Source organism: Euprymna scolopes, chromosome 42, assembly GCF_053919585.1.
Source record: "Euprymna scolopes isolate OS-2025 chromosome 42, ASM5391958v1, whole genome shotgun sequence".
NCBI classification, from domain to species: domain Eukaryota; kingdom Metazoa; phylum Mollusca; class Cephalopoda; order Sepiida; family Sepiolidae; genus Euprymna; species Euprymna scolopes.
Genome location: NC_136523.1, coordinates 66748447 through 66761241, shown reverse-complemented (window position 1 = coordinate 66761241; position 12795 = coordinate 66748447). Strand labels below are relative to the sequence as shown.

Below are 12795 nucleotides of genomic sequence, written 5' to 3'. Positions count from 1 at the left end.
TGCCACACCCCAAAGAACTTAAATTTTCATCAGACAATCTTGGACAAGAATAGGAAACATGGAAAACCAATTACAATTATTTTTACAAGCAATGTTGCATAAGGATGTTTAAGATGATGACAAAACACATTTACAGTTGGTGAAAGACGACATGAAGGCAAACAACCCCTTCTGATTTCGGGCTCACCGTCACCAGTTCCGGTTTGTATACCTCAGTAAATAAACGTGTTTCATTTCAGTCCCTTTGCATCCTCGTTAATCTATAACAATCCATCCATATGAATATCACAACAATAATAAACTTTTGGGGTCCGAGATCAAAGTGTAGTGTCTGATGGATCAACCAACCTCACCTTCTTTTTGTGTTGGCCTTGTGCCTAAGATTTTTGTTCATTTCCCCAACTGTATTTTTTTTCCTGTGAATAAATTTTAATATCTCAAAGTGTAGTGTGGGAACCTTTCCTAGTCTCACACAAAAACACGCGTTCACATTTCAACACGCTAATGTACACACATGTACTCACATACGTGCACACATACGCACACATAAGCAACATCACTTCCCCTTTCAAAGGAAATCCACACATGTGCAAAAGACCACTGGAAACAACTATAAAAGCAAGAGACAAGCTGTTTCCAGCCCTTTTCGGACCAGCTCTCGAGCTGAGAGGTTCAACGAACCAGCCGCCTCCATTTCGGGAGGCACGCGCCCGTGCACGTCATGTCCTGTGCTACTGTATGTGTGGGGGCAAGAGTTAACAGACAGTACGTACACCTTACACGTTTTCTATCTCCATGGCCTGGATTGACTTTTTCTCATTCTCTCTCGCTATACTACAATAGACTTTCCCTCTCACCAGCTAATGATGAGAGACGCACACCAAACTGGATTGACTTTTTCTCATTTTCTCTCTCTCTCTATACTACAATAGACTTTTCTTCTCACCAGTAAACAGCGAGAGACGAACGCGGACATGAACATGTGTAGTACCCTTTTCTTTCATTTGTTTCTTCATGAAATAAATTCTAGTTCGTTTAAATCAAGTAAACGCGTTGTTTGTTCCTTCCTCAAAGCAATTCATTTTTCCTATCTTGTACGACTGGGGGATATGTATAATGTATCCACCAGTACACTACATAGGTTTAGATGCCTTAGTCTCAGACTTCAACGCGTTCAGCACTAGAACTAGTCAATAGCAAGCTGTCTTAAAGTCACAAGCTTGCTGAATGATTACGCGTCTGACATGATGAAGCTTCTTAAAATTCCAACTAAAAAGAAACAATCGAACTAATGGCAAAGAACATCACAGAACAGTGCTTGCCAAAACTGCTAATTAACTAGGCTACACAGCAAACTACTTAAGTGTGCATGAAAACTAATGTTTGCGTTTGACAAAAAATTTTTAAATTAATCTACAAATTAGAAATCATCTACTTGTCCACCCATGAGACACACTAGGCCGTATTGGTGTGGGTGCGAATCCAGTTCCTAAAGAAACAATCTGGATTGGGACAAATGAAACTATATCAGTGAAAAAATTTATCCTTCACGATTAGTCCATGACAATTATATTTTATCTATTAAAGTAGCTAAAACTAAAAAGCTACATGAGAATTTATCTTTCTCCGACTACAAGCAGAATTTTTCTACTCAGAAAACTATAAGATAATTAATCCTTCTCAGATTGAGGACGGAAGGAAATATTTAATTACAACATTTTCTTTATTACACAATATATATTTATATGTAAAATCATTGGAAAAAATATCTAAAAAATAAAAAATTAAATAAAGGCCATAAAACGTTTGAAGTCCAAACTGCTTCAAGAATACTTTTTCACCAACAATATAGAATTATAGATATATTTCATAAAATAGTAAAGAAAAAGTCAAAATTTAAAAAGTTCTACATAAAATTGAAGACCTAACTTAACAAATTAATAATAACGTGTTCTAATAAAAGAAGCCAAAATTGAAGCCAAATTTTTAAAAAGGCCAAATAGCATTTTTGGAGGCTAAAGCACTTATAAAAAAAAAAAAAAAGGCCAAATTTCTTGAATTTGGCCTTAAAATTAAAAAAAAAAAATGTTATAAAAAAAATAAATAAAAGGGCCAAATTTCCTAAATTTGGCCTTAAAAAGGCCAATCTGGCACCCTTACAATTTAAGCCGCAACAAATAAATATAGCCGTTTTTATTGGTTGATTCTGTATGCTTTGTGACACCTGCTTAGTCGATTAGGTGTTGCCAGACATAACTAATCCACCCAGTATATAATTTATTTATATACAAAATAATATTTATTTTTAAGTAATAAGACAAATATATTAGCAAGCAATAATTTGTTAACTTTCAAAAGATAAATTACTTTCTGAAAATAATAAAGGAATTTGACATGTTAGGCACGATTAAGCGAGATACAGATTTTCTTTTAATGAAAAGAAAATGGATAACAACAATATCGTCGTTCATTTAACTAAATGTATCAATTTTGCGGCAATTAAGCACAAACATCAAAAAAGAAAAGACAAAGAAGGAACACCTTACATAAATCATCCAATAGGTATTAAAATATTTTTTATTTTGTATCTTTGACAGCAAAATTTTTTCTTCTCTTTCTCATGACATTTTAAGTCACTTCGGTTTACCTCCCTTTAAACATAACTATTTTTTTTTAATTTTACTTCGAAATTATATTATTTTAAACAATGAATAAAAACTAATTAATAAATATCAAATAATTGTCCGCCCTTATTTAATTTGGATGAATTCTCTACAGTTTGTATTATTCCGATATTTTTCTGATCTTACAAGTTATTCTCACAACGTATCGGCTGATGCAACCTCCGACCTTGTTGAAGTAAGTGCATCTTGACGAGATTTTCACTTTTCTTCTTGGCGATACGACCGACGTAAATGAAGCTTCTATATGTCCTGGTGAGGTCTCGGCAATGTTGCAAATAATCAAATTTTCTCTTTATAAATAAATTATTTGTAATGTTTACACAGACGTGCTATGTCGGCATAGTGTGTCGATGGCCAGTTGTCACCGATTTGTCAACGGACTCGTAAAACTCGGACTACAGAAATTGAAACCAAATACATGTTTTTTTTTTTTTTTTTTTTTAATAATTTCATTGTTATCAAGTGCCACACGACTTGGTTAACACAACGCCGATCATTCTAGTTTGTATTAATAGGGGTTTATCGAGGCCGCTGAAAACGAACCTGGAATTTAAACCCGCCGCAAATTTACCGCGGGACTATGTTGTGCCATTTCACCGCCTTCGGTAACGCTTTTCTTACATGATGCGTTGGTGCGTACTCCGTACATGTGCATATTAAAGTGACTTGTAACATCCCGAAGGAATATTTAGCGGACATTTGAAATAACAAATAAAAAAAAAAGGTTCATTTTTTGTGTTACGTAGTTTTTAATGCTTTTTAATTGATCTAAAAGGTTAAATTTTCACGAACGGTTTACAAAAACATTTTTATGTTTTTCTTTTTTTTTTGGAGGGGGGTATTCAATTATAGAACATGTATAGTTTTTAATAGATGCTTCTGCAGTTTAATTAACTGTTTTTCCGTAAGTAACGCGCCGATATTAACTGAGCAATTCTGTTTACATTGGGGGGAGGGAGAGGCGAGGGGTGTTGTGGCGGCCGCGGGGCGCGGCCTCTCTCTCTCTCTATTTTTTTTTAATTACATTTTTACTCCAAACAAGGCAAATTGCCACTTTGATGTAGGGGGCTACTATCAGGGGCAACAACTACTGGGGTACTATGTAGGGATTTGGGCAGCAAGATGCCGGTTCACGTTACACGTGAACTTCTGCACGTCAGTACTGTTGGGGAAGCAGGGACCTGGAATGGAATTCCAGAGTCTAGCGGTTCTGGGGAAGAAACTATTGGAGTAAAAAGATCTTTTACATCTAGGGATATATACAGTGTGGGGGTGGGATTTAGCAGCCTGTCGGGTTTGTCGAGGGTGATCACGTCGTGGGGGCACAAGTGATTGCAGTTCGTCAGAGCATTCACCACTAAATACTTGTAGAAAAGGCAGAGGGATGCAACATTTCGTCGATGGAACAGAGGCTGAAGCTTTAGATGCCAGTTCAGGGCCTATCAGGTTTGCGACTCTCTTTTGAACCTTGTCAAGGAGCGAGAGACTAGTAGCAGATGCACCAGCCCAGATGTGACAGCAATACTCCATACATGGGCGAATGGTGGCCTTATAGAGGTACAGGATACTTTCAGGTGTTAGTAGTTTTCTACCACGGTAGAAAGAGCCCACCTTTCTTGCAGCGGCCCTAGCAATGCCTTCAATGTAATTGTTCCAACTCATTTTTCCTGTGAACGTTAGGCCAAGGAGTTTGAACGTTAGGCCAAGATAAAGAGTCGTTGGCCATTGCTATAGGTGGTAGAGAGGGTTTCTTGTAATTATTGAATGAAACTAGTTTAGTCTTGGTAGCATTGAACGCGACCAACCACTTTTGTCCCCATTCCACCACAGATTGGAGGTCTTCCTCTAGTGTTTCTGCCATTTCTTTAGAAATATGTTCATTCGTCTTCCTGTCGTGCCTGCCATAGAGTGTAGTGTCATCAGCATATATACCCATCTCAGAGGCAATTTTGTCGGGGAGGTCATTTATGAATATCAGGAACAATAAAGGTCCAAGGATAGAACCCTGGGGCACCCCCGCATTTATATCATATTGTTTAGATGTACGACCGTCGAGGATAACCTGGATTTTTCTCTTATCTAAGAAGGATTTAATTATGTTAAGTATTCTACCAGTGATACCGTATGATCTAATTTTCCTGAGGAGACCCTCAAGCCATACCCTGTCAAAAGCCTTAGATATATCTAGAGCTACCGCTCTACCCTCCCCCGCTTTGTCCAGTGAGTGGTATATACGTTCAGAGATCACAGTTAGGATGTCTGCTGTGGAACGGGCTTGTCTAAATCCATATTGTTTGTTAGTCAGAAGTTTAGTATCTGTAAGGTGATGGACTAGAGCATGGTTAATTAAGGTCTCAAATATTTTGGCGAAAAGTGAGAGGAGGCTAATGGGGCGATAATTTGATGGGTCAGTCCTTTCGCCAGAATTCTTGAATACTGGTACAACAGAAGCAGTTTTCCAACAGCCCGGAAAGCAAGATTCATTAAGGCATTTGTTGTAGAGTTTGGAGTGAACTGGAGCTACTTCGGCTGAGCACTTTTTTAATAGCACAGCTGGGATAAGATCGGGTCCACATGCTTTTGAAGTGTCAAGGTTTTTTATGATAGCATGCACCTGAGCAGGGGTGGTTTTCAGATCGTCTAGCGTGGCGTCTGTCCGCATAGGAAAGTCAGGTAGGGGGTGGTTGGAAGGGTCCAGTGTGGAGTTTGAGGCAAACCGACTGGCAAGCATGTTAGCCTTGTCGGTTGCTGAGGAGACAACCTCGTGATTGTTGGTTAGTGGGGGAATTGTTGATTGCCCATTATTTACTACACTGTTGTAGATTTTCCAGAAGTCTCGAGTTCCTAGTTTTTGTGCTTCGATGCACTTTTTAGTGGTTTCCGTAAATTCTCTCTTAGCTGTCGCTATTTCTTTCTTAACGTTATTTCTAGCTTCTATATACTTCAGTCTGTTTGAACTGGACTTATGTCGGTTAAACCTACGGTATGCATGCTGCTTTTGAGCAATGGCAGTTGCACAAGTCGACGTAAACCATTGGGGAGAGTGGGGCTTACTATAAAATTTCCGCATGGGAACATGCGCTTCGATTGCAGTTTTGAACCAGTCAGTGGTCTCGTTTGCACACTATTCAGCAGGGAGAGAAAAATATTTCTCCATGGGGCATCTCTGATTAGTTCCCTGATGGCTTCCCAGTCAGCCTTTTTATAATATCTTGTCGTTTTTAGCACTGGCTCTTCAGTTTAGGGCGATTTCAACCATTATCACTGCATGATCAGCGTTCCCGAGTGGGCTGTGGGCCTTCGTTATGCAGTCGTCGGGAACCGTGGTCAAAAACAGATCTAGAAGTGATGTGTGTTGTTCTTCCTGGTCAGGGAAACGGGTTGGAAACGTAACAATTTGTGATAGGGAGTGAGATATAGTGAAGCTATGAGTTGTGCTGCCCGCTGCATCTGTGTAAGTAGAGAATCCAAGCCAGTTTTTGTGGTGGACATTAAAGTCACCAAATACATGTATTTGTGCGCTAGTGTTGAGGGACAGTGCCATGTCTATGCTGTCAGAGACTTTGTTTATTATGGTGCAGTCCTGAGTCGAGAGAGAGCGGTAGAGAAAATAATAGTAGCTAATATTGTGTTGCATGTTTAGTCTAAAGCACATAAAGGCTTGATCATCTGTTTCTAGGTTTGTTTCTCTAGTCAGGGGGAGGGTATTACGAATGTAAACTCCAAGTCCGTGCATGTGTCTGTCAGAGTCCTTACGGCAGAGTGGGAGATATCCAGGCATGTTAAAGTGGTTAGAGGGGATGGAGGAGTGTAGGTTAGTCTCACTTAGTGCTAAGATATCCGGGGTATTTGTTAAGAGAAATGCTTCAACATCAGCTAAATTAGTTCTAAGCCCACGGATATTTGTGAATGCGAGCCTCAAGGGAGGAGGCAAGTTGAATTTGTTTGTCCCTAAGCCTGGTTTAAGCTTAATTTTAGATTGTACTGTCGTCATATTTTTTTTTAAACAGAATTTGTGTGAAATGATTCTTTTGTTTGGTTAATGTCGGCGCGTTGCTGACGGAAAAATGGTTAATTAAACTGCAGAAGTACCTGTTAAAAATATACAAGTTCTTACGGAAAAACGATTAATTAAACTGCAGAAAAACATGTTAATAACTATACAAGATCTATAATTGAATAACCCCCTCAAAAAAAAAAAAAAAATGAAACTGCTCATGAAAACTTAATCTTTTAGATCGATTAAAAAGCATTAAAAACTACGTAACAACACAAAAAAAATGAACCACATTTTTAAAAAAAATTTGTTACTTTAAATGTCCATATGTGACAAGTCACTTTACTACGTGCGAACGCATCATGTAAGAAAAGCGTTACTGAAGGCAGTGAAATGGCTCAAAATAGTCCCAGCATCCAGGGGTTAATACCATGCAAGCGGTAAATTTGCAATGGGTTTCAGATTCGTTTTTAGCGGCCTCGCTAAGTCCTAAAAACACAAACTAGAATGGTCGGTGTTATGTTATAGTTAAAATAAACATTTATCGTATAACATTTTGACCCTTTACTTAAAAATTCACCCAAAAATCAGGAAATTTAATGGTATTTTCAGTATTTATCAAATAACGATCACGGAAAATAATGAACTTACTTTAATTTGAATTTTTGTGAAAATGTATTATTTTGTTTAAACAAAAATACCTTAACTAAAGTTATGGTTTTCAGTAGTAAAAAAAAAATGCACAAATTTATTTTTGCTTTTTTTATGAAAATAGAGCATAGTAAATTGGTAACAATAAAAAAAAAAAAAACTTTTACAGAAACATTACAAAAAAAGCCCCTAAATTAATGAATTTAGAGGACTGTGGCATGTGATTCAGCATTCACCAATTCGTAGTCGGAATACATTGATATTAGAGATCATTGTTGCAGGTGCAGGGATATCTATAAGTTGAAAGTGGTAGAGTATCACTGGGACCATTAAAGATAAATTTAGCAAAATCTCCGATTTACAGAAGGGTCCTACCAAATCGCATCCATATTAACATAAATTTAAAAGGCATGAATAACTTCAGAAAAATAACAGCATTTGAATAAGAACTTTAGAACGCTGTACTGGGATAAAATAACATTTAATTACATGTTTAAGAAACAGTAATTCAAATCATTCCAGCGTTAAGAGTTTTTGCAACAAATATTTATTAGACAGTTTTGCTAATGTGCATCTTGAAGAAAAGACAAAAGTTCATGGTTACGGATTTTCATGTTGAGAGGGAACACGCGTAATTATTTTCTGCAGAGAAAATAAAATTATTACTTGTTTAAATGGCATGCATGTGTGTGTGTGTGTGTGTGTGTGTGTGTGTGTGTTCCATACATATGAAAATAGAAGTTTGCAATAACAGGGTTGTCAAGAAGAATAAATCTTGTTAGATATGGTAATTTTTCCATATTGAGAATTTAAAGTGCATAACGCGGGAGAAGTCCTGTTATATAATTTAATGTCCAGCATGGACAGAGTCTCTTAGCTCCAGCTGAAGAAATCTGAAGAGAAACTATTAATTAATCCTTGTTATGGTGACTTTCCCTGCCGAGAATTTAGATGTATGACGTACGCAAAGTCATGTTGGTTATTTAACGTCACACAACGACGGAGTTGGCAGCGATTTTTTTTTTTTTTTTTACACAGGAATCACCACATTATCAAGGCCAAGAGACCACTCGAGGATAAGGGTTAAAGAGTGTACAGTAGAAATTGTACAATATAGTAATCATTAGTAATGGAAATTCAGTAAATTTGTTAACTTACATGGAACGGCTCGTCAAGAACTTGTTTGTAAGATCTCCACTGAAGTGTGCAGTTCAAATCTGGTACCTTGGGGAGGCATTTTGTTACTCAAATCCCAGGAAACACCAATGGCCTATGCTAATGAGAAATCAATGACAAACGGCTGTTGCGATAACGTGCAATCATCTGTATGAGTGCTCAAGAGGTGTAGAACATTGGAAATCTGGGGAGACTTGTTGTCACATGGTCTCCAGCGAATACCACAGGTTACTGCCAATGAGCGATCACTGATGATGGCCTGTGAGACAACTAGTGAGTGAAATAATAATAATAATGTCCACTCCCAAATTCACCACTCCCTGATTTAATATTGTAGATATTTACTATATTTTCTTAGTTTTTAACCAATATTCACATTATAGTATGATTTTCTTTTAGTAGTTATGTGAACTTCATTTCTGCATTCATGTCTTTTTTATTTTTATTTTTTACATAGGCATAACCACTTATCAAAGCCCAGGGGCCGCTCGAGGATAAGGGTTAAGAGTGTACAGTAGTCAATTGGACAATATAGTAATTGTTAGTAATGGAAATTCGGTAAATTTGTTAACTTAAGTGGAACGGCTCATCAAGAACTTGTTTACGTTGGACTTGAAGACAACCATATTGTAGTCAGCTGGAAAGCAGGAAAACGGAAGACGATCCCACAGGCATGCAGTTCTAAGAAAGAAGCTTTGTTCATGGAATCTACATTTAGGTTTAGGCACAGATAAAGAGTGGGGGAAATTATTGATAGTGTTTTCAGCTAAACAAGTGTTTCTTGTGAAAGTTTGGCAAGGGGGGACCATAGATTGAAGTTCAGTCGAACACTTGCCATGAAAATAACGATAAAGCAGAGACAAACTCGCAACATCTCTTCTGTGAGATAGAGGTTGCAGGGACGAGAAAAGGACATCTCCTACGAGGCTACGAACTCTATTTTGAACTCTATCAAAGCAGGACAAGTCCTTTCTAGCAGCTCCTGCCCAGATGTGGCAACAGTATTCCATCCTTGGACATACCTGGCTCTTATATAGATAGAGAATTGCATCAGCAGTGAGATATCTACTGGATCGATAGAAAGATCACATCATTTTCCCAGCGGCCTTGGCAACAGATTTGATGTATGTGTTCCATTTAAGATCAGGAGTAACGCTCAAGCCCAGAAGCTTGTCAAAACTTGAGACCTCCTGAAGATGAGAGCCATTCATTTCCATTGATGCCAGATGTGGATCAGAATGTTGATGATGTAAAGAGAGAAGCTTGGTTTTAGATGCATTAAAAGTAACCAGCCACTCCTTTCTCCACTGTACAACATGCTCAAGATCAGAGGAGAGAGAATCGGAGAGAATTTGGTCGTTTACTGTCTTAGATGTGGTACCATAAATGGTAGTGTCATCAGCATAAATGTCTACAAATGATGTAAGGATGTGATTTGGAAGATCATTAATGTAGATCAGGAAAAGAGTTGGGCCCAGGATGGACCTCTGAGGGACACCAGCATTAATACTGTGAGCTTCTGATTTTTGCCCATCAACCACTACTCTTATGAACCTATCAGAAAGAAATGATTTAGTAATTGAGAAGACATTTCCAGCTATACCATAACTGGAGATCTTGTGAAGTAAACCTTTATGCCATACCCTATCAAAGGCCTTTGATATGTCAAGAGCAATTGCCCTAGAAAGGTTGTCTCCATTGAGAGATTTGCTAATCCTATGAGATATAACTGTAAGCACATCTGCTGTAGATCTAAAAGAACGGAAACGTGTCCTCTATAGTATTAGACCTAACTGAATGGTTAATTGTAGGTATTGACCATTTCATACCCTCTAAAAAGTTTCAGCAAAAACCTAACAGCCAGCCATGGTTCTCTCCAGAATGTGCTGCTGCCATTGCGCACAGAAATCACTTTTTCCACTGCTTCAAACGTAATAGATGTATGGAAACTAAAGCCGTTTTCAGGACTGCCAGCAACCATTGTAAGAAAGTAATAAGAAACGCAAGAGAGTTGTATGCTCAATCTGTTAAGTCCAAAGTAGCTGAGCAGCGGCTTGGTTCCCACCAGTTTTGGCAAATAGCAAACAGAATCCTGAACAAAAGCGTGTGCTCCATCCCAACTATTATCAATGGACCTGAGGTAATCTCGTCAGCATCAGACAAAGCCAAACTCTTTGTCAAGAACTTTGCAGCTAATTCTACCCTTTGCGACCAAGACCGCCAACCCCCAATATTTCCTCCTGTATCAGAAAACACGCTATGTGATATACGTATATCTGTACGTGATGTTGCGAAGCTAATCAAAAACCTTGATTCGAGTAAAGCAACTGGCCCTGATGGTATTCCAATTATAGTACTCAAAAAACTTCAACCTGAACTAGCGCCCATACTTACAAAACTGTTTAAACGTTGTCTTAAGGAGAATAGTTTCCCATCTCCCTGGAAAATCTCATCAGTATGCCCTGTATTTAAGAATTCAGGTGATCGCTCATCCCCCTCTCAGTACAGGCCAATAAGTCTCCTGTGCGTCATGAGTAAGTTGCTAGAATCTGTGTTAAATACAGAAGTAATCAAACATCTCAACAAAAATAACCTTCTTAGTGACACTCAATATGGTTTCCGTTCTGCTAGATCTACAGCAGATGTCCTTACAGTTATATCGCATAGGATTAGCAAATCTCTCGACGGTGGCAATCTTTCTAGAGCAATTGCTCTTGACATATCTAAAGCCTTTGATAGGGTATGGCATAAAGGTTTACTTCATAAGATCGCTAGCTATGGTATAGCTGGAAAAGTCTTCTCAATTATTAAATCATTTCTTTCTGATAGGTTCATAAGAGTAGTAGTTGAGGGGCAAAAATCAGAAGCTCACAGTATTAATGCCGGTGTCCCTCAGGGATCCATCCTGGGCCCAACTCTTTTCCTGATCTACATTAATGATCTTCCAAATCATATCCTTACATCATTTGTAGACATTTATGCTGACGACACTACCATTTATGGTACCACATCTAAGACAGTAAACGACCAAGTTCTCTCCAATTCTCTCTCTTCTGATCTGGAGCACGTAGTACAATGGGGAAAGGAGTGGCTGGTTACTTTTAATCCATCTAAAACCAAGCTTCTCTCTTTACATCATCAACATTCTAATCCACATTTGTCATCAATTGAAATGAATGGCTCTCGTCTTCAGGAGGCCTCAAGTTTTGACAAGCTTCTGGGCTTGACCATTACTCCTGATCTTAAATGGAACACATATATCAAATCTGTGGCCAAGGCCGCTGGAAAAATGGTGGGATCTTTCTATCGATTCAGTAGATATCTCACTGCTGATGCTATTCTCTATCTATATAAGAGCCAGGTACGTCCAAGGATGGAATACTGTTGCCACATCTGGGCAGGAGCTGCTAGAAAGGACTTGTCCTGCCTTGATAGAGTTCAAAATAGACTTCGTAGCCTCGTAGGAGATGTCCTTTTCTCCTCCTTGCAACCTCTATCTCACAGAAGAGATGTTACGAGTTTGTCTCTGATGTATCGTTATTTTCATGGAAAGTGTTCGACTGAACTTCAATCTATGGTCCCCCCTTGCCAAACTTTCACAAGAAACACTCGTCTAGCTGTAAACACTATCAATAATTTCCCCCACTCTTTATCTGTGCCTAAACCTAAATGTAGATTCCATGAACAAAGCTTCTTTCTTAGAACTGCACGCCTGTGGAATTGTCTTCCGTTTTCCTGCTTTCCGGCTGACTACAATATGGTTGTGTTCAAGTCTAAAGTAAATAAGTTCTTGATGACCCGTTCCATATAAGTTATTAAATTTACCAAATTTTCATTACTAATGATTACTATATTGACCAATTTCTACTGTACACTCTTTAACCCTTATCCTTGAGTGGCCTCTGGGCCTTGATAATGTGGTGATGCCTTTGTAAAAAAACAAAAAACAAAAAAAAACAAATTGAGTGTCACTAAGAAGGTTATTTTTGTTGAGATGGTTGATTACTTCTGTATTTAACACAGATTCCAGCAACTTAGTCATGACGCACAGGAGACTTATTGGCCTGTACTGAGAGGGGGATGAGCGATCACCTGAATTCTTAAATACAGGGCATACTGATGAGATTTTCCAGGAAGCTATTCTCCTTAAGACAACGTTTAAACAGTTTTGTAAGTATACGCACTAGTTCTGGTTAAAGTTTTTTGAGTACTATAATTGGAATACCGTCTTTACTGGAATCAAGATTTTTGATTAACTTGGCAACATCACGTACAGATATATGTATA

At 38.2% G+C, this 12795-nt stretch overlaps 1 protein-coding gene across 1 annotated transcript in view; it reads left to right on the top strand.

Moving 5' to 3' along the window:
- The first annotated feature begins 2211 nt into the window (after positions 1 to 2211).
- LOC145267174 (guanosine-3',5'-bis(diphosphate) 3'-pyrophosphohydrolase MESH1-like) overlaps positions 2212 to 12795 on the top strand; it is a 77910-nt gene continuing 67326 nt past the window's right edge. Inside the window, exon 1 of the mRNA XM_080123231.1 lies at positions 2212 to 2562. Within this exon, the coding sequence (XP_079979357.1) occupies positions 2445 to 2562 (118 nt within the window). The 5' untranslated portion in view covers positions 2212 to 2444. The remainder of the gene's footprint in view (positions 2563 to 12795) is intronic.